The sequence below is a fragment of the Clinocottus analis genome, unplaced genomic scaffold (genome assembly GCF_023055335.1).
Source record: "Clinocottus analis isolate CAN_PGR_092001 unplaced genomic scaffold, fCliAna1.0.p SCAF_23, whole genome shotgun sequence".
NCBI classification, from domain to species: domain Eukaryota; kingdom Metazoa; phylum Chordata; class Actinopteri; order Perciformes; family Cottidae; genus Clinocottus; species Clinocottus analis.
In genome coordinates, this window is record NW_027175965.1 from 7,050,485 (window position 1) to 7,077,038 (window position 26,554).

General features: G+C 41.9%; 1 protein-coding gene across 2 annotated transcripts in view; it reads right to left on the reverse strand.

Moving 5' to 3' along the window:
• The window catches only part of pde4ba (phosphodiesterase 4B, cAMP-specific a), a 132,898-nt gene that overhangs the window by 89,304 nt on the left and 17,040 nt on the right, over window positions 1-26,554 (reverse strand). The window contains exon 3 of one of the 2 annotated variants that reach the window (XM_068589577.1): window positions 16,191-16,432. In XM_068589577.1, the coding sequence (XP_068445678.1) occupies window positions 16,191-16,432 (242 nt within the window). Of the gene's footprint in view, window positions 1-7,084; window positions 8,115-16,190; window positions 16,433-26,554 lie in introns of those variants that run through there. The other variant, XM_068589578.1, reaches the window with a different exon arrangement.

Below are 26,554 nucleotides of genomic sequence, written 5' to 3' on the forward strand. Positions count from 1 at the left end.
GACACAGCTGTAGTCCATCCTGAAAGGATGAAGGTATGCAAGCAGACACACATCTATTTGCGTGTCACAAATAATTAAGAGATGCTTGCTCACTCACGGTAATATGTTAATTACCAAATGTTTAGTTTTAGCTGCCGAAAAAAATTTGAGTAGGATTAGATGCATGGTCCCACATGACGCCATCTGAAACAGAAACTAGAGAGAGAGAGAGAGAGAGAGAGAGAGAGAGAGAGAGAGAGAGAGAGAGAGAGAGAGAGAGAGACCCACAAGGTGAAAACAATGCCAGTGTTGCTGTCATGTCTAGTAATAGGAAAGACATGGCTTCTGCAGCATCAAATATTGCATTACAAATGTCACAATATTATCGAGGCTGGGTGGCAAAAGAGATGGGGGTGGGGTGGTAAAGAGAGGAGGACAGGTGATGAGCGTAACACATAATGAAGACAAATAAGTGGCCCATGTTTCCTGAATGCGAGTGCTAAAAGCCACACGCTATTGGCTAAGTTTTGACCTATCTCTAACCTTTCCTTCCTCTCTAAGATCCTTGAGAAAGCAGTCACGAATCAGTTGTGTGACTTTTGATGTAACAATAGGATATTTGAGGATTTCTCGTGAGGATTTAGAGTGCAGAGCATAGAGACAGACAAAGTAGTTGTGTCTGTATTTGTCTTGTTAGACCTTAGTGCTGCATTTGACACCATTGACCGAGACATCCTTTTACAGAGACGATACGTTTAGCATGTCATGAACCACACTGGTTTAAGTCCTTTGTATCAGATCGATGCCAGTCTGTATATATATAACTGATTAATCCTCCATACACACCAAAGTTAGTCATGGAGTTCCACAAGGTTCTGTGCTCGGATCCTTTTGACACTGAAACAGGAAATGGAAGCGCCATTATGTTATTCAACATTATTAATAATGAATTAAATAACGTCCTCTCATGTGAAATCAAATCCCTATATTACTGATCTCAAATTGACGCCAAAATCTGCAGTACGGTATTGTTATATTTTTCTGTTGCCTACTTAAAACTGCAATAATTATGTTTTCATCAACAATGAATGAAATGAATCCCTGTAGTGTTAAAAGGTTGCTTCAATACTGCTGATCCCACAGATAATTCTCACCAGCACAATGGAGTTTTTCATTGTTTTTTGTGGGTAGTAATAGAACAATTTCATTAATTTTGTCATATTTGGGTTAATCAATAAAGTGAGAAAAGCAACCGGTTTGAATAGTCAAAGTAAAAATAGTTCAATTTGCTCCGAAGAAGATGATTGTGTTTCTCTCATGAAACATTTACATTTTAGTAGCTGCAAATGGAGAGTTAACTGTGTAGCATTCGATTCGTTCTTTGGACTTTATAAGTGAACAAATTCAGCACGACTTGTACTGTACCTGTAATGTAAAAATGATTGCATTGCTGCTTTGGCAGACCATAAATAACAACGTGAAGAAGGGGCAAGCGGGAAGCAATACACCTCATCAGCTAAACTCAAACTGACAGCAGTGTGAGTATGGTACAGTATGTTCTTTACAGTAGCTTAAAGCAACCACCAAGACATCCCGGGGGAACAGCCGCTTACCTTCCCATCAGCCCTTTGCAACTGCATGCATGCTAACCTAAAGACTGCTTGTGCTAATCAAGCATTCAAGTTGCTTGATGTCAAATTCATGAATCCCACATATTGCATTATCAAGAGTGGATGTATATGTAATCCCACAGCCACTCTAAAAAAAAAAAAAACAATTGAATAAGATGGTTATGAAATCAACATGAGCAATCTGAGAAGTTAATAAGCCATGTCTGTGATGCAGTATGAAAATATAAAAATGCATAAAACATGTCACCCATGAGTTGCCACAAGTTTTCATCCCTTGAATCCCAATCCTGGGCAAGATAACCACATACAGACATGTTAACAAGAACAGAGGAAAGCACACACACACACACACACACACACACACACACACACACACACACACACACGCACACAACCCTCAGTCATCATACTCCTCCACCCATCAGTAATAGTTAACTTTCTGCTCGACTGGTTCGGTACAGGGAGATTGGAGAAAGAGATCGAGGGTGCTGAAGCGAGTCATGCCGTGTGAGAGAACGAAGAGGAGGAGGAGGAGGAGGAGGAGCAGGAGGAGTAGCAGGCGGAGGAGTAGAAGGAGGTGGCCTGATTTCCAATCGCTGAATCACTGCCCACATCACCAAATGTATCAGTGACACAAAAAGGAGGGATGTCGCTCTGGTGAATGGCGGTAGCTAATTTGAACCTTTGTGGGAGGGACACATGCAAGTGACGTTACAACGCATGCCAGATCCAGGCGGACATGGACCTATGTTGTCTTGAAACTGGTATAATAATAAATTGGTGTAATTGCATGTGAGAATATACCGGCCACGTTGGCTACCATTAGAGATAATCTAACATGTTACTTCCTTACCTCGGAATTATTAGGTACATTTTTCTCAACATTTATGTCAGTTTGGGTTGCATTTTGGGGATTCTTTAATGAATACAATAAAAAATAAACATATCCAAAGTCAAACTGCAACTTAGTTCTATAAGGTTCTACAGACAATTAGCACTTTGAATGCACCCAAGAGTAACCAATCAGGTTCTGCCTTTTTATCATGTTGCTGCAGTGAAAATGGTAAAAGTGTGTTTCTAAAAAAAAAAACCCCGCTATTTTCTACTGACTTTAGTTAAAGTTACTGTGAACTTTGAACTGCTTATAAAACTTGTATGTAAATAAATAATACTGATGCCTCTGAATGAGACCATCACCAAGTCAGACTCCCCGCAGAGACCAGCCTCGCTACTCCCTCGGCCCCTGCAGAGACCCTGAAGGGACTCTAACTACCGCTTTCGACCACAGGGACAGCCAAAATCAACACAAGTTCCTTGTAAAGATTTAATTTCCTGTCTCTTGAAAACCAAAACACATTAGCTGGTATCTATACATCAAACGGGCTCAGAATTTGTTAATTACACACAACCGCTCCTTTGTTTCTGCTATAACACCATGCCCTTAGCTGCTCCAACGAAAACAAACAAAATTATGAGTCAAATGAGACAGAACTTGAAGAACATTATACTTAAATTGCACCAAAAAAACACATATTATAGTAGAGTAGAAAGAGATGCGAGTACTATTTTGCATTGTACAGAGGAAGAGCAACATGTACAACATGATGTCGTAACATTTAAATGTCATTGTAGATCCGTTAGCCATTTCCACTGTACTGAATTACAACTCTTTTGTCCAATATCTCTCTTCCTCAAGTGTGAGCAGTTGGCAAAAAGACACTGGCTGCAGAAAAAAGAATAATCACGTCAAGCCTTCCCTGACGTCCATACGACGACGGGGCGCGTCACAGAGGCGAATAGAGAAAGAAAGAAATCAATAGCGGCCTGTGTGCCGGACACAATAGTGTAGTGAGATGGATATTTAGGTTGACATTCAAGCTAAAGTAAATAACCCTCTGTGTGTAGAGCGACCTCTGTTTTTTTTCTGTTTTCTTTTGCCAGGGTTGAGTCCTCAGTGGTAAATGAGATCTGTTTATCCGTCTCCCTCTTTCTATATATACAACATGTGCATTTCCTTCCCTCCACCTCTTATCTGTCTCTCTAGCCTTCTCGAGTATCTCTCACATCTAAGGGATGTCAACACGCAGGAGGATATAATCTAATTGAGCACTCGTTTCCATCGTAGCTGGAGAGAGAATCTAAAATGTTTTACATTTCACAGATATGTAGGTGTTGTTTGTCTTTAGTTAGGTGTTAGGTAATGGTTTACATATGCAGTGTATATGTATTTGATTTTATTATAAATTACCACATTTCCCCGTCTTCTTCCCCATTTCTTTTCCTGCGCCTCCCATCTTCTTATTCCAATTGCAGTTTCTCACTCGCCTTAATCTCGCCCTCTCCTTGATGTGCTCATTGTGCGAGTGGAAGACAAAGCGGTCATACGCCTTAGCCAGCCATCAAAGATGTACCATCATGTGGTGATTTGGAGCGCAAAAGAGAAGAAAGACGGCGGGAAAAGGCCACGGAAAGAAAGGGAGAGGGATTCCTAAAGACACAAAGACGTACATGGAGACTGACATCAGAAGTCTTTGAAAGAAAGAAGTAGACAGATATATTGAAACGTAGAAAAGACACACACACACACACACATATAAGATAGACAAAGAGAGTATGAAAGAGACAAAAACAGACAACTGAAGGGACAAGTCAACAGCTGAACAGCTCAAACAGAAGAATCATTGTCTGAGTGCCAGTAGGTCAGAAGTTCATCGGCCATTAGACAACATGAGCCAAATAATACTCGCGAGGATGGCATTTACACAAGAGTTTGGAATATTTATTGCTGATTCAAGATTGGCAACATATTAGAATTTCAAACTGCAGGCGGTGCTCAATCAAGACAATGTCCAGGCCTTGAACAGAAAGAGAAGAGAAAGAGAATAATGGCTGTAGAGAGAAAGGTGGTGCGCTAGTCTGTCTAGCTTGATAAAAATGCGTGTGTGTGCGTGTGTGTGTGTGTGTGTGTGTGTGTGTGTGTGTGTGTGTGTGTGTGTGTGTGTGTGTGTGTGTGTGTGGGATCCATAAGGGAATTATAACTGCGTAGAAAATAAAAGAAAGCATAGTTCTGCTAAATGCTCTTTTAAACCTCTCTTTTTTTTTGTCATTTATTCAACAGTAGAAAATATTTTTTAAATATTGTTTCTCTTGTCTGGCACAGGTGGGAAGACAATTAGGCCAGAACGAGAGCGCGACCTGTAATACCCTGAAGGATTCTCAGAACAGGTGATTTATTTTTGTTTTTGAGGCAAAAGGGATAATGATATTTTGAGGCAGTGCACGATGTATTTAATTCCAAGGATAGAGTGGAGTGCTGTGACTCATCTTGTAATCCTTATTTAATACTTATACCTTTTTTGTTAGCTATAACCTGTATGCACTATACATATATGCCTATTGCAACACAAGCATAAACAATAAGTTAAAAACACCAGGTACTAGTTGAAGTGTCGTGATCCATAATGTTATCCTCGCTGTCCTGATTGATTTTTCCCTTTGGTCCCTTTTCTCGCTGTGTCTGCTTCCCCCCCCCTCTCCATTTCCATTTTTAGCTTCTTACCCATCACTCTCGAAGCATTACAGTGAGTGAGCAGATAGACCTCAGCATCTCCCTCCAGGACGCTTTTTCATGATTCTGCCTCTTAATGGCTCGGACTCGCTGGCAGTTAATGTTTATGATGGGTGTTGTCATGACCCTGGATTGAGCCCGTATACTGTGGACAAACAAGGCAAAGGATGCTACTGACGTCTTTAATGATTTCTAAATGAAGCCATTTGCCTTCTTCTCCCCCTCTGCACCCACCCAACCCCCACAAATCTCTCCGTCTGCTCAGAAATAGGCTATACAATGAAAGAGGGAAGCAATAAACAGGCATGAGCCCCCGTTCTGACTGCTGCTGCTGTGGAGCGAGGAGAAGACAGACAGAAGAGAAAATAAACATCTATTACATTGACAAATCTAAAAAACACACATGCCAAATTTAGCATGACAAAATAGGCGTTCACACACACAGAGGAATCACAAATAGGATGTTCTTTCCATCATGGTAATAACACAGCGTGTTTCAACACAACACACAAAAGCAGATTCATATCTAGACTTTTATCCTTCCCCTCCCCACAACAGAGACAGATTTCCAGACAAGCAGTGACAAACCAGCTTTTTCCTGTTCCCCCAAATGTGTATACATGTCAAGCTTTGAAGAGATGTAGTATGTTTATGGGTCCATGCTAATTTATTCTTTTGCAAACAAGGATTTTAACCTTCACCGACCTCATGAAATTGAGAAAACAAAGTATCTCCGACTGCTGATGCCCAATTTGAACAAATTCACTGGAACTGCTGTTTTTATGAGGGACAAAAGTCACCTTGAGCCTTTGTAGGCAAATCCTAGCGGCTCTTTTTCTTGCCCCTAATCCATACATTGCATAACAAGCCCTCCCATCTACTATCATGCCTAACTGCTGCGAAATACAGAGGTAGACTTGGGGAGGGAGTGGGGGATGGAGGTGCAAAATTCTGCAAATAATGTGAGGTTTCTATCAATTAAATATGTGAATATATCATCACGATGCTGTGTTCCTGTTTAATTGAAGACGTCAGACCCACAAGCTTCAGGACTTCTTCTAGGAATTTTGCCAAGAGAGAAACAATCAACGTGAATGACACAACAAAATGTGAAAACAACCAGATTGCAAGTTGTGTAATGTTGCAATGCAGCTGTCATTGTGTGTTGGACTTGCGTTGTGTTGTGTAGACATTGCCTTGTTCATCGGGGGTTGCGTGAACCTTAAAAGTTAAGGACCAGCAGGTTGCATAACGCACCTCCAGTAATACTCTCACCACATCAATGCAGCCATCCAAAAAAAAGAGGACTGATCCGCACTCACACAAATTTCACCCAGGTGCAGGACAGGGATGTACTTCATCAAAATGGAGGACAGGGGGAGTCTGCTGAATGTGATTTCATTCCATTATGTAATCATCTAACCCAGTGACACATCCCCAGACAGCGTGTTTGGCCTGGTTCAAACTCTACTCAGAAAAACAGTTGTCCTGTTAGAAGAGAGCAAGCATCTTCATTGTTTTGAACCATCTACCTCATTTCTGGACTTTTTCCACCTCCTGTGACCATTGTCTCCAGAACTCTTTCGCTCCCTTACTGGCTGTCTGGTTAAGCCTTCTACTTATCATCTAACATGGCCATTTCTCAGCTCATGTCCCTTTATCATCCTCTTTACCCCCCTCCCAACCACCCAATGTTACTTGCCATCTTTCTAAATCTTACCATATCCCTCAGCAATTAAATCCCATTGTGTCTCTTTAGTTTCCTCTGCACATCCATACCCTTTGCCTCTCTTCTCTCTTTAAGCTAATCCTCTGTCACATCGACCCCAATTTCTCTCTCTCTCTCTCTTTCATTTATGTCTCAACCCTGTTTCCCCCTGCTTTCCTTCCCCATCGCAGGCCTTACCAGGTATGGGCTACAGTGAAGCGTCGCCTCTGTCGGATGCTCTTGTTGACCATTAGCTTGCGGAAAAGGCGCGGGGAGCTTCTCGGCGACAGTTTGGGGGAAGTGGCGCCCTTCTTCCCTCCCACCACACCTGGGATTTTGGGCGGCTCCAGCTCCAGGTGCATGTGCTCCTTGAATGTCCGGATGCATGAGTCCATCTCAACGCTCAGCTCGTTGGAAGACATCCCTGCACTCTGAGTCTTTCTGTCCTCAAAATTCTGCCCCTTTTTTTTGGTCCAAATTCAGTCACATTAGCTGGTCATGTACAGCGGTTTTTTCTTCTCTTGCTTCATCCAGAAGTTTACGCTGAAGCGGAAAGATTGAGGCTACCTCACACACAAACATTCACCCAGGAAAAGGCCAGCTCACACATACCCTTTTGTTGTTTGTGTTGCCTCTGTGCTCTATATCCTCTTCCTCGTTCTTCAGGGCTTTCCTTTCGCCAATGCACCGTGTTTTCCTGCAGGTCTTCTGTTCATCAGAGGTTCCTAGCAAAGCTGTAGCCACAGCAAGGTCACACACAGCTCCTTCCAGGACAGAAAGATGCTCAACACTCTCCCATTTCCCCCTCTCCTGGTTTCACTGTCGGTAAAGTGCTCTATCACTCTGCTTCCTTTTCTCTGTGTCCCTCTGTCACTGTTGGCGCCCTCAGAATGCACACCTCAGTACAAACTCTTGCTCGCAGTCCCTCCAGGCTGCGCGCTATGTTGGAGGATTTCCCTTATGAAAGATTCAGAAGGGCTGAAACTGCTCTCTGCCTCCTCCTGTCTTGCTCTCCCCTCCATCAAGAACTGCTTGACTGACCTCCTCTCTCTCTCTCTGCCTCTCTCTCTCTCTTTCTCTCTATGCAAACAACCCCCACTTCTCCCAAAGGCACTCCCGGTGTGGCACAGAGTCACTCCTACTATGCCGAGCCTCAAGTCAGATTCCCCTTCACTCGCGCAGCGAGAGCGGCGAGCGGAGCAGAGCGGAGCACGCAGGCGAATGCTTCACTTGCTGTTTCATTCAGAATATACACAAGGAGCTCAGAGCAGGCACGCAATGAGTGCAAGCCACGCCCCCCCTGGTAAGGATTGGACGGTGGCGGCAGTGACGACATGCAGGCAGGCACAGTAACAGGTTGTCCGATTTATTATTTATTTTTTGGTTTAGCCGGGATTTGTGGTAATGTTGCTGATGATGTTGTGACCTTTAGATAGGCAGGCAACTGGTGAGTGCAAGCCAAGAAGAAGAAAAAAAAAATGGCAAATTGGAATGGAGATAAAAACCAAACAGCTTAATGGGCAACAGTGAGGGGAAACATTCACACTGCGGCAAAGGTCAACTGGTTCAGATTAACAGTCTAAAAGCATGCGTCTTTGCACGTACAAAAAAGTCAGCAACCACAGTCTCTCTCTCTCTCTCACACACACACACACACACACACACACACACACACACACACACACACACTGTTTTACCCATCCATAATTCTGTCTGAATGGAAGCAATCCAACTATGAGATTACCACAGTATGTAGGGGGAGAGAATGAAAGACTTGATAGATACACTCGTTCCAGATACACATCCACACATACAAAGAGCTCCTCTGAGTGATGAAAAGAAGAGCGAGAGAGAGAGAGAGAGAGAGAGAAATAGGGGCAGTGCCCTAAAGGTAGAGAGACGGGGAAGATGAGGGAGAAAAAAATCCAACAGGAACATCAGAAGAGGCAGAATGGCCGCGTGACAAGTATTGGAAATGTGAGCTCTTGCTTGTCTGCTCCGTGGACTGATTTGTTTTGGTTGTGAGTCACTGACGCTTCTGAGCCATCGAAGCATTGGGCTGCTTTCTCACTAAGCGCTTGCCAATAAAACCTTTGAAAATAGTCTTAGCAAGCGGGTATATGGAGAAGAAATCACTTGTAGTAATATGATGCGTCATCGGAGCACAGCAGGCTGGAGTGTGTGCATCAGTTAGTGGTCTAAAATCAGCCTCTGTGTGTGTGTGTGTGTGTGTGTGTGTGTGTGTGTGTGTCTACTATCTGCTGCAACTTCCATTGATCCTCCCCATTACTGGACACGTGCACAATGTAGTTTCAAGGGCGAAAAAGCTGTGGATTTTTATAATGGAAGTGTAATAATAGTGTAATAATGGATGTATTGTGTGCAAAGAAGCAACTACTTTGTTGTTTGATGACAAGGTGAAAGGTGTGCATGTTGCAAAGGAATGAATTAATGCTGACCTTGAGTTAAAATAGCAGAATAAAAAGTGAAACACTCCCAAAATAGATTGTGGACATGAGCGCCAGTCTGCTGCAGGAAGAATCGACTCATTTAGAAGAGCTGGGTTCAATGTGTTTTATGATATAGTTGAACTGGGAGAAGGAAGATGATTCTCGGCGTAGCAAATCTCATCACTGCAGATGGAGCGGTTGTCCTGACAAGGACAGAGAATGGCCTTAAACGAGAGTTTCCTCGGGTCCAGTCAGTGCGCTGTCTCGCGCGCCGTTTGAAGTTGGCAGTGCACAAGTCTTTGAAAGAGGTGGGTGGATTCTAAAAATACATATTTTCATCTCTAAATGAGATACTTAACCACCAGCCTGCTAAAAAGAAACTGCAGAACTGAACACCCAGATTAAGACATTCAGGTTTTCAGCGCCTTCCTGTGTTAGCCTGTCCTTTTTTAAACAGCAAATGATGACGCACCATCTCGCTTAAATGCGCCGAAGGCTAAATACAGGGTGTGCAACATATTTCTTTATCGGTGTTCCTCAGTAAATGAGGGATGAGTTACGTGAACTTTCTCAAGTCCGCAGTCCGCAAAAGGACTGAGTGATGAAAGAGAGCCGGGGAACAGCAGATACGATTTCAAGAGGGGTTGATCTTCCAGCAACAGATTGCAATTCTATCAGTTGATAATCTGAATAAACAATTACCAGACTATGAGTTGGCAGCTCTTTTGAAACCTCGAGACAAGCCTTTTCTGGCCAAAAGCATGAGGGATTCACTACGGGAGGAAAAAAAGGAAATAAGAGATCTGGTGAACCAAAACGAGACAGTTCCTAACGGAAGCAATCAGTGAAGCCAGAGACTGGAAGCTACAAGAGACAATCAGGGATCACTGAGAAGACTTCTGATTGCTGCACAAGATGTAAAGCAATCAACCCCAGAAGTTGTTGACATGTTTCAGAAACAGTAATGGACGGACTGACATTGAAATCAATAGGAAAAAGCTCTTTATGGAATTAAAAAAGAAAGGCTACTCTCACGGTTTCTCCATCTGCTTGAAAGGTCTTCTGGAAACCAGTAAAGATAGAAAAAAAGAGAATGGACCAAATACCTGTATACCAAAGCAAAAATACTGGAAATAGTTTTGCAGGCTCTTGCACATTTTGACATTTCTGCTCTGAATAGGTAGATGACAAAAGATGAATGACAAAGCACAAATGAAGGGCAGACAAGCAGCCAGCAAATCATTTTCAAAGAGATGAAAGATTGAAAGAGATTGAATTGGAGAGTGACTGGGCCATTTCTTTGCATATTAAACTCTGTTTTTTTTTTTTTTTTACATCCTTGAGAGCTGGAATGAAAGCACACAATGCAGAGTCACAGCACAGGAAGAAGCAACAGCGCTAGACAAAAGGCCCCGCGGCCAACTGTAAAGGAGCTCTGGCAGCTCTTTGCGGGGTGTGTTGTGTTCTTTGATCACGGATCTCAATATTGGTATGTGTCCACTCCAAATGGAGGCCGAATGGAATTCTTTAGGCATCTGTGCAACCCTTGAAAAGTGTCGTCTGTTCTCTCAGGTTTTTAAGATGTGTCACCAACGTGTTGGTTGTTCAACGGCATCTTAACGGCTAAAAGAAATGCTGGTTTTGCTTTGTCAAATGTTGCGTTTTCTTCTTTGTAAATGAAAGTTTTATTTTGTGTTTCAAGATGTTTCGTTGGGTTCTTGGATACTGTAAGGCGCATTTGTCTCATGTTTAAATGATCATTTTGATGATTATTCAGATTAAATATGTGATAAATCATCATTCACATCCCTTCAGCTCTTTTATTTTGCTGTATGTTGCTTTTCTGCTTACAAGCTGTCGTCCGGCTCTTGTTTCATGTGTTTATTTGAACCAATGTAGTTGTGAGAGGATGCAGATGATAGAATGGATCATCAATATCCTGCCAAATTTTGATCCTAATTCCCTACATTGTCCAACGAGTGGAGGGTTTCAATATTTCATAAGCACCCCTGCCCCTCCGAGCCCCACCTGTCACTCTCCATAAAGTCATAACATGCCAGAAAGACGCCTCAGCCGGCCCCGTGTTGCCTTCATCTTAGGTCTTCTGGTGACAACAACAACATTCTTGTGGGATGTCACTGTGTTTCTCAGGGCTGAAACTATTCCTCCAGTTTTTATCATATCAAGCTTTTATTTAAAAAAATATATATATTTTGAATTTAATTGGAAATAACCACTCTACATGACAATAACTAAGTAAAAAGTTAACATTTCAAAATATTGTATGCAATTTAAGTAACAAAAATGTCGATATCATTTAAATGGAAACCGGTTAGTCGTTTTTCTCTTTCGCATATTTACTATATAAAACAAAAGTATTTTTCATCCGATTACTCAACTAATTATTTGGGGATATTTCTGTGTATGTGTGTGTGTGTGTGTGTGTGTGTGTTTGTGTTGGGTTTAGCATCTGTTGCCTACCATCACCATCACACTCAGAGAACCCATACCGCGCTGTGGCCCAGATTAACAGACCTATACTCATTAATTATGGCTCACGGAAAAACAGAGAGACTCGAACACTAAGAGAAAGCAGATGACACACATTGAAGTAGTGCCACGCAGGTGAAAAGAGGACGTGAATTATTTATCTAAACAAAGTATATCCACGCAATCAATGCAAATATATACAAAGGCCTCGAGAAGTGGAGAAAACAAAGAGTGAAAATCTGAGTAAAGAGACAGCAAAGAACAATCGCAAAGAGGCTTCAGGTGGTTTGGGCGAAATCCAAAGAGCCATACAAAGTGCATCATGATTTGAAGGTGACCTTGTCAATATTTCATCTTTGCACAATCCTAGCGAACAGAGAAAGAATGATGTCTGTGGCAAATGTCCCCCTGGGATGTTTGAGTATATTGTAGCATGACGACAGTTATCCTATTAACATCGCTGTCAACTGGCAGCCTAGCAGACTAAACTACTGGGAGGTTTAATTCACACTCACTCGCACATGAGAGGATTGCCATGCAACACAAACTGACAAGAGTAGCCGAGGTAAATACAGATCAAAACAGATTATTTGCCTCTTGAACAAAACTATTCGAAAGCCGATGAAAGTGTGGAGGACGCGACATCTCGTTCCAAGGGTTTTGCAGAAAACTGGACCAAACAGTGTTGAAATATTATGTGCATATTGGCTGTTTGTGTTGTATTGAAGCTGATATATTGAGAGTTGTGTTGCACCAAGAGCTCCATCTATTCAACAAAAGTAGTATTTCTTCTTTTGACCCGTGTTCGGTTAATCTGCTGATAGTCAAAGTTGAAGCCCAGAGGAGCTCGATGCTTTTGATACCTTTGCTATGGTTGGAACTGATGATCTGGACTTTCACATGAAGACAAACGCAATCTTTGTGTGTAATTTGTCTGCCTCAGTCTCTGTGCAAGCTAAAATTAAAATGGTCAGATCCCATTTCTGCTCGCTGACTGTGTGGTAAGCCATCTGGGACTCCAGCAGAGAGGGCAGTGCTCAACAACACAGCGCACAAAGAACGTACAAAGGGTGCCGAAGAGCCAAAAAACTGACCAGTCGTACCAACCCGGGGAGAGGAACACATCCAAATATAGTTTCAAATCAAATTTGAAGAGGGATCATAGCAAGAAATTCTAATATACATCACAGAGAGCACTGCTTTGGACTTTACACATACATGAAGACATTTGCACATTTTTATTTCACACTATAAAAACCGTCTGGACACTGGAGAGCCTCACTATTGCGCCTGTCAAAGTTCAATAACGTTTGAACTGTGTGCTCGGCGAAGGAGTTGAAGGGACAATTTGCAACTGGAGGCGAATGTGTCCCGTCCTGTTCCACGTAGACATGAATGGGCGGCATTCATGCGGTCTGAAAGCGCCATAAGGTTTCTGCTTGTTCTCTGACTCACAGCCATCCATAAATCATTAGACACCATTAGACCACCGTGGAGGCTCTTTAGCGATCACCACCCTGAGGTCTGTGCATGTGCTCTATCTGCAGCCCGCTCAGCCGATGGAGCATGAGAAATCTTGTGAAGGAGCGATGGAACAACGCCAGTGCAGAGTCAAGCAAAACTTGACCGCGTCGGTTTGATCATATCATCAGCCTGTTGTTGTGAAGTCTGCATTGTTGTGGTGAGAGTGTTTATTTGGTTTGTCTTATCTTACAAATACACTAAATTCAAAATAGTCTTTCTGGCCGTTGGCGGCAGTCATAAGACACGAGGTAATTGGCGTATCTCACCATTATTATGATTACAGAACTAACAGACATGTGTGTTTGTATTAATTGGAATAACCTTCCTTTGCCTAACGAAGACAATCTAGATGAAGTGTTCATGACGTGCATGGACTGTAAATGGCTTTCCGTTAGCTCTGTTTAACTATCAATGTCTCTGTCCTGTATATGCACACTTTCGGTAGGCACCATCATTTATATTGACTTTTCTCAGGCAGCGGCACGAGCATGAACAACCACGCACACAATCCATGAGGCGCTCTGAAGCAATTGTGTACATCAGCAGGAGAAATAATTGAATCCCAAAATAACTTCTTGCTCCCACTACACCCTTCCAAACATTGATAGAAGGCAATTAAACAAGTACAAGAAACAGAAATCAAGAGGAGACAAGGAGTTGTGCTGATGACGGGCACTTCACTGATCCGACAGACATATACACACACACACACACACACACACACACACACACACACACACACACACACACACACACATCTACCAGCTTTAGGCCTTTTTTACCAGGGAAGAGAATAATCAGACTTGAGGACCTTCAGGAAGGTTCTGCTGACCCTGACGTTACCTGTTGCAGCAGTGATGCCTGAAGGAGACCTTTTAAAAGAGAGGAAGGCCAGGAGGGAAAGGCATACGGGGAGAACATGTCTGGTTACCGACGACTGACACACCTCACTCACTGGTAGCAGAAAGAAATGGGAGCTGACGTCAGAGTCTGTCCAAATAAAACTAATCAGATGGGCCGTAAATCACCACCACGAGCTTTAAGAAAAGCTTCAGAGATCCTCGGATTGGAAAACCTCCCACATGTGTTTTTGAGATCTGAAGTTTGAAGGTCAAAGCACCTTATTTACATAATAATGTTCACATGGATCAAACCCTTCAGTGAACTCCAGCGTGGAAGGATATCTGCACTCATGGTTCTCATTTATTCAGCTTTTTTCCTTCAATCTAGAAACCAGTGTGTGTGTGTGTGTGTGTGTGTGTGTGTGTGTGTGTGTGTGTGTGTGTGTGCGTGTGTGCCCATCCGGTCGACCATGTCCACACTGCACTCTTCTGGTAGACATAGAAATTTCAGCTCTTTAAGGATTCTCTCGATGACTTCTCAGTAAGCAAATATTTCTGTTCAAGTGATCATCAAATAACATCCACACTGAACAAAAGTATGTATATTTAGATCAAAGTAGGTTTAAAAAGTGGTCAAAACACTGGTCATAGCTTCACAAATGGGAGAATTGGATGCTTTTCATTGACGCGTATGTTAATAAACTGAATATTTGGGGGTTTTGGATTCATAAAACAATCTATTTGGGTTGTGAGAAGTCAAAACAAATATTTCACTACATTCTGACATTTCTTTCGGAAGAAAAATACTCAATTGAGAAACTAATCTATAACAAAAATGTGTAATAACGCAAGCCTTGAGAAGATATGGAGATGGTTATGGCTGTGCCTACAATTTTCTATCATATAGAATAATTCCTGAATAACAAAAAAGGATTTCTTTGCACTGTGGCTTTGACCCTGACATCATAACTAGTGACCTTCAGTAGTGTTTTCCAACCTGGTTCACAACTCACAAGATAGGACAGATGAAACAAAAGTGTGTTACTGAAACAAGAGTTTTATCTTTAAAAAAAATCAATCTAAAAGAAACCATCTCAGCTGGAAAAATTGCTCCCTGATTAATCTGCATGTAAAAATATATCAGTCACAGAGGGTCACAAGGAGGCCATGTGCTGCAACGCATATGAGCAAAAAAAGACACGTACAGCCTGATTAGCACTAACCTTTCTAGCAGCTCTTATTCATGTCACTGAAAGGAATTAAAAACATGCAACTCCATTTAAAGTGTGTCTCTGACTCGCTCCATCTTTATTCACTCACTCACACACTCAAAGATGCACACACACACACACACACACACACACACACACACACACGATACTAGAGCTCGGGGCTAATTAGTTAATTAAAAACACATCGAAATTTGACGCAACTGGACACCTGGCTGCCCGCCAAGAACTGTCCACTTGCTGTTTTTGTTATCTGAAACTGCTGTACCTGCCGCTGTGTGTGCGTGTGTGAGTGTGTGTGTGTGTGTGTGTGTGTGTGTGTGTGTGTGTGTGTGTGTGTGTGTGCGCACCATGAGTCTGAAGGCACGGTGCATACATAATGAAACAAGGCGGTGTCATCTCTAACAAGCCGAATGCAACATGACAGATCAGCAGCTGATGAAGACAGAAATTATAACAAGATTGTTGAAGCCCAATCTTTGCCCAGCGGGATTGGGGGAAGCCGCGCTTTGCTATTAAATAACTCCAATGACTCGATGTCCAAATTCTATTTATTTAACCTTCGACCCGTGTGATATATCCTAGCAGGACTGTGGAAAACTCTGGTCTTAAAACTCACCCTCTATCATCAGTGAGTGCTCTATCTATCTGATGTACCAAAGACACACAATTTTCCACCAGTGTCCACTTCTCAGCAACGAAGCAGCCGAGTGTTTTAGATTGATTGAGAGAGTTTGTGTTCTGCTATTTCTTTTACTTTTCCGCTCACCATTCGGGATCAACTGGCGTGATATCTATCCTGGGAGGGCCTCCGAAGGGCAAGGACGTTGGCCTGGACATGATTTCTTCGTCGGGCGTCCGCGACCTCTCCCCCTGCCGCCATGACAGCGGCGGGAGCTGCAGGTTGCCCGAGAAGCGGCGTCTGCTGCCGTGGCGCAGGTCCACCCCCAGTGTGCACGACGGAGATGTGAAGGACTCACTGAGGCAGCAGTCCAGAGGCTCTTTGCAGTCCTGAGAAGAGAAGAGAAATGAAAGAACACACTTTTGATATTCATTGAGAGTCCAAGAGATGTGGAAGATGAGAGTTTAGCGATGATAGGACATTAAAAGGGACATTGCAGAACTCAATTTATCAAATTTGTCTTCCCTTTAATTCAAAGTGAATCCTGTGTTTACCTCCACAGATACTTCTTTCTCCAGCTCATCCCCTTTTTGCCCACTAGGGGGTGCCACACCATTGTTTATGACTCAGATGGTGTCACATACAGAAGGTAAAGCACTACTTTTCTCTCTCTGGTGACCTTTCATTTTTGACACCTTTTCTCACTTATTCCAACTTCTTCTCTCAGATGAACTCATATAGAAATGTCGGCAAACATCTGAAGAAATTTGCGTCCTAAAGTTGTGGAAGTTAAATACATCAGGCTGACTTTTGACGCTCCATCTCACACACCCCTTCTCCGAAGACTCCTCTCTTATTTATCTAGTTAGCGTGTGCAAACTGATTGCAAGGCAGAAATAACTTGTTTATTTCGATGCTACAGTTAAATATACATGCAAGTCTGAGGAGAATGGCAAATATGTATTTATGTTGTCTCACCAGCTCGCGTTTATCGTTGTGAAAACCAGCGCTGTTGTTGTTGAGCATCTGAGAGACAGAAGTCATTCTCAGTTTGACACTAAACATTCCATAATTATGCCCTCTTGACTCAGCTTTTATCCACAATTATTCGTATTTCAATCAGTGCATTTCCTCTTCTCTCCATGGTTAGAAAATCAGTACAGCAATCTGTTGAATTCATTATTTTCCTAAAGCACTACAGGAAGGGTTTGGTATTTACTTTGAGAAGCTCAGATTTGAGTAAAGAGCTCGAATAGCAGCAGCTAAAAAACCACACAGTCCAACATCATGTGCACAATTCTACCAGTGTTTCCCAACGTGTATTAATTATTATTTTTTTGGGACCCAATTGAGAATAGGCCTCATATATAAATTGTGAGAAGAATTGGTGCGACTTGGTGTGACCTTTTTACTGCCATTTCTTTTGCACCACCTTATATTATCTTGAATAGTAGATCATCCATTTCAAAGAGTTTGATGAATCACAACATGATTGTGCGCGTGTGTTATTATAAACATATACAAATTAAAACATTTAAGCTACCTCGTTCTTGTCATTTCTTCTCATTAGTTAAATCTACATCTGGGTGGAGTTTTTCCTTCATCAGCCTTTCATATTAGATTCAGGTTAATATTATGAGAGCACGCAGGCTTTCTCGTGTGGATCAAAAGTGTACTACAGGAATTAAAACTTTGAAAGTAAATTTATTCGACTCCAAAAAAATTGCATCGTCAGCTATATTTTCATCATAAATGAATAGTTTCATCACAGTTCTTCACAGTCACATTTTCCGCTGTTCCTGTGTGTTTATGTGAGGATTCATCATTTGTGTCATGTCATAGTATATTCAATATTTTTGGTGTCGGACAAAACCAGACTTTTGTATATGACGGATTAGACTTCAGGAAATATGACGTGAAAATAATGTGCAGATAATCCCATTCATCCATAAAGTATAAAGGTTTCTCCTTGAGGAATGCGGGAGGGCTGGAGCCAATCACAGCTGACACTGGGTGAGAGACAATAACACACGGAGACCGACAACACGCTCGCGATCACACCTACGGGGAATTTTGAGCCGCTAATTAACCAAACCGGCATGAGAGCGAAGCCCCCGGAGGAAACGGGCTTCAACTCAGAACTTCCCCCGTTGTGTGTGAGCTTTTATTTGATCATGAAAACAATTGCCAGTTGCAGCTGTGTAGTCTCATCCGAAGAACAACCTGTGCTCTTTGTTGAGTAAGACTTCATTTACAGCAAATAGAACTGAGGTAGACATGTGTTTACATCTGGCACTGCTCGGGGTTGGCAGTAGGACAGAGAAAAACATGAATGATCAAATCATTTGTACTGATTCCTTCGTTTTAAGCTCAATACCTGCTGGGTCTTCCAGTAGTACGTCTTCCCAGTACACACAGCCTCCCACTCCTGGTCCCACAGCAGCTCTTCTTGGCCACTGAGCTTCCCCGCCTCCTCACAGCAGCTACCAAACTACCTGCATAAGGCTCCTGATTGCAAGAAATGACAGCTCAACGCATGTTGGCTACAAAGAGGAGCTGACTTGAGGGTGGAGACTTATTTTCCCTGTTCGATCAGCTAACGGTAAACAAGGACGCCGATTACTGGACTCGGTTGCATGCTGGTGGTACCGCACACAGCAGATGCATTGGGCGACGTGCTGTTGGGTTAATAACAAAATAAACATCAGCATACAGCGTTGGCCTCGAACTGTTTATTACAGTGGACACTCAATGCTCGGAGAATGTTAGTGCAGATACGTTTTCAAGTGTACTGAATGAAGACGTAACTTCTTGTATTTCACAACGTGACAAATCTTCTGTGTTTATGTATTCAGTGGTTGATCCTTTATACTGAACACGTGAACCTCACTGAGCTTGGTTGTGGTACTAAATGCCAGAAACCATTATATAATCTATAATATATATATATAATACATAATTGAAATATTGTATGTGTAGAAATAGTGTATATCAGTGCTGTTTAGTACTGTCTTCTATCCAATTAGGAGTCGAACAGTCTGACAAACTATTTTCACTTTGCATGTTTTCATTGTGTATGTTTAATCTTAGAAGTATTGTGTGTGCTTGGTGGTAATAAGGTGGCTAGTGTTCATATTGTTGTGAATAATACATTATTGATTGTCTTGTTTTTCTTCTTTTTATACAAAATAGGCAATGTTCATGTATTTTTAAACTACGAATCAAAACTTTAAAAGTGGAAAAACTTCAAATGTCTCCATTTTAGAAAATGTTCAATTATTGACGCAAGTGCGCCGCGATCAGCTGAAAAATAATTATAATACATGTCGTGTATTTGTGAAAAACAATGAAATTATAAAAATAGATATACCTTTTAATTAGAAATTATTAATATTTTGTTTTAATCAAATTATAAAATAGCTATAACCTTGTGATTGTGTTGACCAGCATGGCTCAGAGAGGAGATAGTGTGGTGGAAAGGAAAGGACAAAGTTATCACTTCAAAGATATTAAAGTGATAAGAACTGCACTGCAGAGGGGAGAGGATGAAGATAGGAAGACGGAGGTTGGTGATATTTGATTAGAGAAAAAACAAATCACATATTGTACGATAGAGCCCGATACTGAGTGAATCACATATCAGATACAGTAACACTGACAGAGGACATCACCATGCTGGACGCCCAACAATCCCCTGAGCCTTTATCACTCTTAAAATAGCTTTGAAGTAATAACAGTTTCCATATTTTCAAGGTTGGAGTTATGAATTCATTTTCTTTTTGATGGTTCATTGCTTATGTACAACCCACATGACAGCTCAAGTTGCTCCGGTTAAATACACAGAGCACATCAACCGTGATCTCTTCCAGGAAGTGAGTGTTACTCTGAACGACACCATTACCGCAAGTACAACTTCTTTCATGTGAGCCATTTCTCCTTTTTTCCTTTCCGCAGAGTCGCGCGGTAGTGTCACGTTTGGTCGACTGTGGGAAGAAAGAGACTAAAGTATGTGTGCGTCCACCGATTCATCAGACACGAGTCTTAAGCACATCATACTTTCAAAGACAAGGAAGGTCCAGACAGGCATGGATACAGTCAGTATCTCTCACAAACTCACACACATTAGGAGAACAAGGTCTATTCTCTTCCACACACACACACACAAACACCCAAAAACACACACAGAGTCCCAGCAGCCAGGTCACAAGGTCTCATCTGCTGGATAAGATTAACACAGAGACAATAATGTACGTTTACAGTCTTGTCAACACTCAATGTGTTCCCCACACACACCTGTCACAGCCCTTTGAGGCCGTCCTCGCCACAAAAGCATTGGTCATTTGTTCAAACAGCGACCTTCAGCAACTCTTTTGCTTTCATGTGATTTATCACGACTCTGCAGGGAAATAAACAACACGGGTTTAAGTCACCGATGTCTTTAAAGAAAAGCAAAGCGGGAAGCAGCAGGACGGCAAAAACAGGAGACTGGGACTTGTGTCGCCACTCAGATACAGAACAGTTGTGGTTTCCTTTCTACATGAAAATGACTTTCTAGCTATTACCCAGGATTCAGATGGATGAATAATTAAATGAGGAACATCTTTATACCTGAAAACAGAGCACAATAAATCATTACAAAATAACAAACTACACATTTTGCAAGTGGTGTTGGTCAGGAGCTCAGGCACAGAAAGTAGTGAAGAGGATTTCATTTTTATAGTTTAAAAAGTCTGATGTTTAAAAACAGTTCATTAGCTAAACTAATGAGCAAGAAATCTTAACTCACTTGTCATATCTGTCAGTTATATTTTATATAATCATATACTTTTTCATACATCCATACCCAAGACTGAATACATTTTAATTTTGCCAATTACACAGGTTTTGTAGAAACCAGATGTCGGACGTGAATGTTGAAGTCAAACTAAAGACGTTGCAGCGTGAACGCTGGATGTTGAAAAGCGGACGCTAAACTAAATTGCTGTCTATAAAAGTTGATTAATACCAATAATGTCTGAATGATGCATATTTTCAAGGTTTGTTGATAGACACTAAACTGAATTGCTGGCTTTAAAAAGGGAAATAATGCCCGTAATGTATGAAATATGTGAAAAATTGCACGGTTTGAACAGTTTCTAGCTCTATGAATAAGTCGAGGACTTGATGCTTGAAAAAGTGTGAAAAGTGGCCTGTATGTTTGTGTGTGCGTGTGTGTGTGTGTTTGCCAAATTACACAAATGGTGCTCATCTCAATCAGCTGCGCCTCGCTGCAATCAAAATGTCTCCTGATCACGCAACAAACTGCTGCTTTCAGATTCATGTTGCAAAATGGGAACGTCTGAAAACACAAATGAACCTCAATTTTCAAGCTAAAAGTACAATTTCTGTCCATTCGTTTTAATGGACACCTTATAGCTAATCAAGGCTAAACAATAACATCTACTTTCTATAGAATTATATTTGGGAGTTTTGTCAGGAGAGCAACGTTTTCAAAACCCTCTTTTGAAGAAAAATGTAAATACATTTGCGAGTAATTTGGGATTAATTAAAGTTCCGCGCATAGTTTGGAGAAATTTAATTGAATATGTCTCGCTCCCTCTGAGCTGAAATAGTCTGTGAGCCATTCAGTCTTCAAATAATTCAGTCTTGCTTTCTTTCGACAACTATTTGTAGTATTTGTGAGTTTTTTTCTCTGGGAGTTTAATGCATCTCAGGGCAGCCTTGACTGGCATCCTTCCCACTTCTCAGCCGCCCCCACCGACACACAAATCCCGCTGCACTCTCGTCACTTCCACGCGAAGGCAACAACACAACGGGGCGGAAAAGATGAGATGAGAAAATAACACCTGCTTCCTTTCTGTTTCAGAGTGGGAGGTATGGAGAGTCGAAAAAAAGGAAAGGAGGGGGGGGGAGTCTGACAGACCAGAGAATATGTCGGGAGGATAACGGCGAGGAAGCGGTGAACAGCTGGAGTGGGAGAGGGAGGACTTGCAGTAAAACGGCGAGTAAAGCGGAGAGAAAGTGAAGAAGGGAGGGGGGATAGCTGGAGAGAAGAGCGTGGAAGGAAGATGAGACTGAGAGAAAGAGAGGTGAAAGAGACTGATTAGTATTGTATGAAATAAAACATGTTCATCTAGAGCTGAGCTCCCAACTGTGTGCACATACAAATATGCCGTTCATCACACAGTGAGCATGTTCCACACCCACATGAAGCGAAACACTCATGTGTGCGGCACACATATATTAGCATGATTGAAAAATATATTGCTCGCAGCTAAAAGGGTTTGAGAACAAATGAATAAAAGAAATATGACGGTTGATATTGGTCTCAGGGTCAGAGGGCGTTTGCGTGACTTCTATATGTGTCATCGACCCGTCTGTGAAAAGGTGGATGACTTCAACTACGGCAGAGATTTTGAAATGAATTCGCTGATCTAAGAGGAAGAAAATGTAAATGTTGCTTTCGAGAACAGAGACCGGGTCGTCGGCGTTGATGAAATAGTAATTGCAGGATAAATAAACTTGATTTATAGGCGGCTAAAAGTGATGAAATATTGCCTGAGGTCGACAAAGGAACAGGATATTAATAAAACTGTTTGGTGAATTATTATCATCGGCCCTTTCTTTCTTTTTATCCTCGTCTTTTCTTTATTGCTGTGAAATAGGCCGATCCCTGCGTCTCAGACGAGTCATAAAATGAATTGCCTGCTTTCCCTCTTTATATAGGAACATGAGATGTGTGGTAAATTTTGCTTGTCGGAGGATCGAGCACAAGAACACATTCAGAGTAATTCGCCAAAGGCTATTTTCAAAGCAATTTCGAGCCCAATTTATCTAGCATGCACGGATGGAGAGTTGACTGGAGATGTAACAAAGCATGAGCAGCAGATTGAGATCCAGACTGAGTCCATGCTGTCGCTCTGCTCATGCTTTGTGTTTCCAGAAATCATTCTGTCCCAGAATAATGTTGCCTTGTTTATACCATCAATGCTTTCATTTGTTGACATGAAATTAACTCTAAAAAAAAACATGTAAAGATTAAAAACCTCTTTCGAATCTAGACATCTTGAAAAAAAATCCTGTTCATACCTTTCTCACCCCAGCTACTAAAATCCAACTATATTCTGGTGGAGAACAATCGCTGCTTTAATTGGTTCATTCAAATGTCGATAGAACACAATTCTGAAAAGAAAAGTCGTGATCGCAGCTTCTCGAATATCAATCTGTGCTTTTTTGTCTTCTTGCTTTGTCTCTCACAAATAGTACTTTACCACTCTCACAATGTCATACACAGAGACAAGAAGCCTTTGTGATATTTTATAGACTTTATAAAAAAAAATTAAGCCAACAGATGTCAAGGCTGCACGAAATCTTCCAAGCGAGAAAAAAATAACGGCATGTCTCCATTTTAATTAATTGAGAAAAGAGTCTACGAATAATAGATAATGAAAGTCATCACTTGTTGCTGGAGTCCATGAAAAACATTTTGAAACTTTGGTAAACAGTAAATTATGAGACGTTGGCTGTCGCTGGGAGGTAGAGGAGGTCGTCTTCCTCCTCTAGTCCATGTTGAAGTGTCCTTGGGCAAAACACTGAGCCCCACACCTCTTCCCTTCCGGTGGATATATAGCGTTGGCGTATAAATGGGCATGAATTTGAATTCATCTCCTCACAATGGGCAGGTGGCACCTGCATGGTAGTCACAACCAACAGGGTACGAATGGATGAATGCTGTGAAATGACGAGAAGCGATTTGCGCGGTCTGTACAAGAGAAAAGAAACAAAGACGTTCTCGTCCTGTCGCGTGGTGGTTTCCGAGAAAGAGGAAAGTGCAGAGTACATTTATTTCTGAGAAAATAAGACGGGTTTCCAAAAAGTCTGGATCAAAAAACAGGCAGAGGAACGAGCTGGACTCAGGCACACACAGAGTACAAACCTTAACAAACTATTCGCCAATGGGGGAGGAGACAAACAGGGTGAAATACACAGGGAAGGTGCAGGTGATTAGACACAGGAGGAAACAATCAGGGACAAGGCACACAATCAGCACACAATCAGCACACAATCACCGGGGCATGACGTGCAGGGAAACAGGACACACGAGACAGAACTACAAAACAAAACAAGGAAACACTCAAACCATGACAACAAGTCCAATTACTAATGATGCGACAGGACTTGGAAAAAGTGTGTATATTTGACTAAAATCCCTTCATTCTCAGGCTCAGAGAGAAAACAAATAGCTTTTAGGAGATGCTTTCTTTCTCACTTCCGAACTGTCCCTCTCATTTTCACTTATTGTGTTTGAAAAGTATCACAAACTCTGAGTTATAGGAAATAAAATAAGTGAAAGGAAGCTAACGCAGCTCACTGACAATACATAAGAGGAGCAACGACAGGGAGTGAAGTCAAAGCAATGCTGGGAAAGTTACTGACAGGCAAAGGGCAAGAGGTCACAGTTTCTCTAATCCCACAGTGCCACCACCGGAAAAAAAAAGAGTTATTGTTGGTGTGGTAGCCAGCATCACTCCTCCTGACACAATAGGTGGATAGAGAGGGCGGTGGACGGCTGCAGTGTTTGTCAATACCCACACAGAGACGATGGAGGGAGGTGACATTAATGTCAATGAAGAGAGAGGAGAGTGAATGAGAGCAGGACAGATAGGAGGTAAGAAGGAAACGAAAAAGTGTTTCTCTGGCTGAGATTTAACCTTCAGCTTCCAAGCTCTCTAATTGGAGAATGAACAGCTGTTCGGTTTGACCCACACTCCCTGTAAATACAAGCTCAACTGCCAGAGAGAGAGAGAGAGAGAGAGAGAGAGAGAGAGAGAGAGAGAGAGAGAGAGAGAGAGAGAGAGATGTATTATAACAGAGGAGAGATGGAAGCTAAAGGAAGTGAGAGGAACTGACAGGGAGAGGCAGCAAGAGAGATTACGGGTGAGAGGGGAGGAAAGAAAGAGAGGATGAAAGAACATGAGGAGACAACTGAACATCACAAGTTCTCGTCTTCAAAATGACCCAAAATCAAAACCGTCTCCAAGCGTAATTCCTTTTTTTGCTAACCCGACACTTCTGTGGTTACGAGGTAAGTTTAAAGAAACAGTCCGGCATAATGGAAATACATTTGCTTTCTTTCCAGGAGTTACATGATTAGATCCACACTCATGCCTGTGTGCTACATGTTATCTTAGCTTAGCATGGACACGAGAAGCAATGGGAACCAGCTAGCCGGGCTCAATCCAAAGTACTGTAACGCTCTTTTTTTTTCCAGATATGTTGAGCTATTGCTGTAAAGTTGGAAACAATATTCATTTATTTGGTTGGTATTAGGAAAAGATAACTACATCGAACTCTACGCCATCATTTGGTTCTGACTCGCATCATTTATGATTTGCAGTCAGGTAGATGTAAAAATAGTTTTTGTTGGTTAACTGACAGAAACAACATTTACGACAGCACTTAACATTGAAAACTGTCCGCTACAAATGGATTATATCATTTCATATCTGTACGAGCTATAGGACTAGATAATGATGAAAATAACACCCCCACTGACTGTTTGGTCTGTGTCATTGAAAATGCCATCTCCAATGACTCATTGAAATAAAAATGGTAATTTAATTTGGATCATATTAAACTTAAGATAATACATTACATTTAAGGACCTGCACACATCCTAATTGAACAAAACCATTGTAATTCCTGATTTAATCTAGAGGAGACAGTGAGGTTTAAAGGTTAAATTAAAGCCATCACCTCATCTGGATATATTACAGGGCTTGATGAGAGGAGTGTGTGCACAGACACACGTCCCTGCAAACCTTAGGAAATAGATTTTAAGTGAAAGATTGGTTTCCTGCTTAAATCGTCTGTGGAGATGAGCAAACACACTTCAATACAAATGCAGTCATACACACCAGTTGTGGCATGCATTCAAGCTAAAAACACTAGAGCACACACACGCACACACACACACACACACACACACACACACACACACACACACACACACACACAGCTGTGATCTGCATGGGAATGAGGTCATTAGGTCTGTGGAGAGCACATGGACATTGTTTAATCTGTGCACCTCTCTGGACACCTCAGTCCAACAACACACAATTACACACTCCACAAGGATCACAGGACTCTGTGCAGATCCTTGTGCACACTGAACCCTGTTCACTGGAACACACACACACCCTCATAGTTCACTGACAGCCTACAAACCCACCAAACTTCAGCGTGATGATGGGCCAAATCATTAACACACACACACACACTTTCACCACTCAAATCTAATCCCTGCTGAACATTACCAGCTAAATCTCTTCTGTTATAATAACAATATCCTTCCTCAGTGCACTTAACCTCATTGATTCAGGAAACACTTTCACTGAAACCTGTGCGGTAAATACACAGCGTTTAGTGGGCATAGCAACACGGTAAAGTGTTCCTTCATTTCCTCATCTGTTGTAAGTCTCGTAAGAGCCTTCACACATCGCAGTACAGTA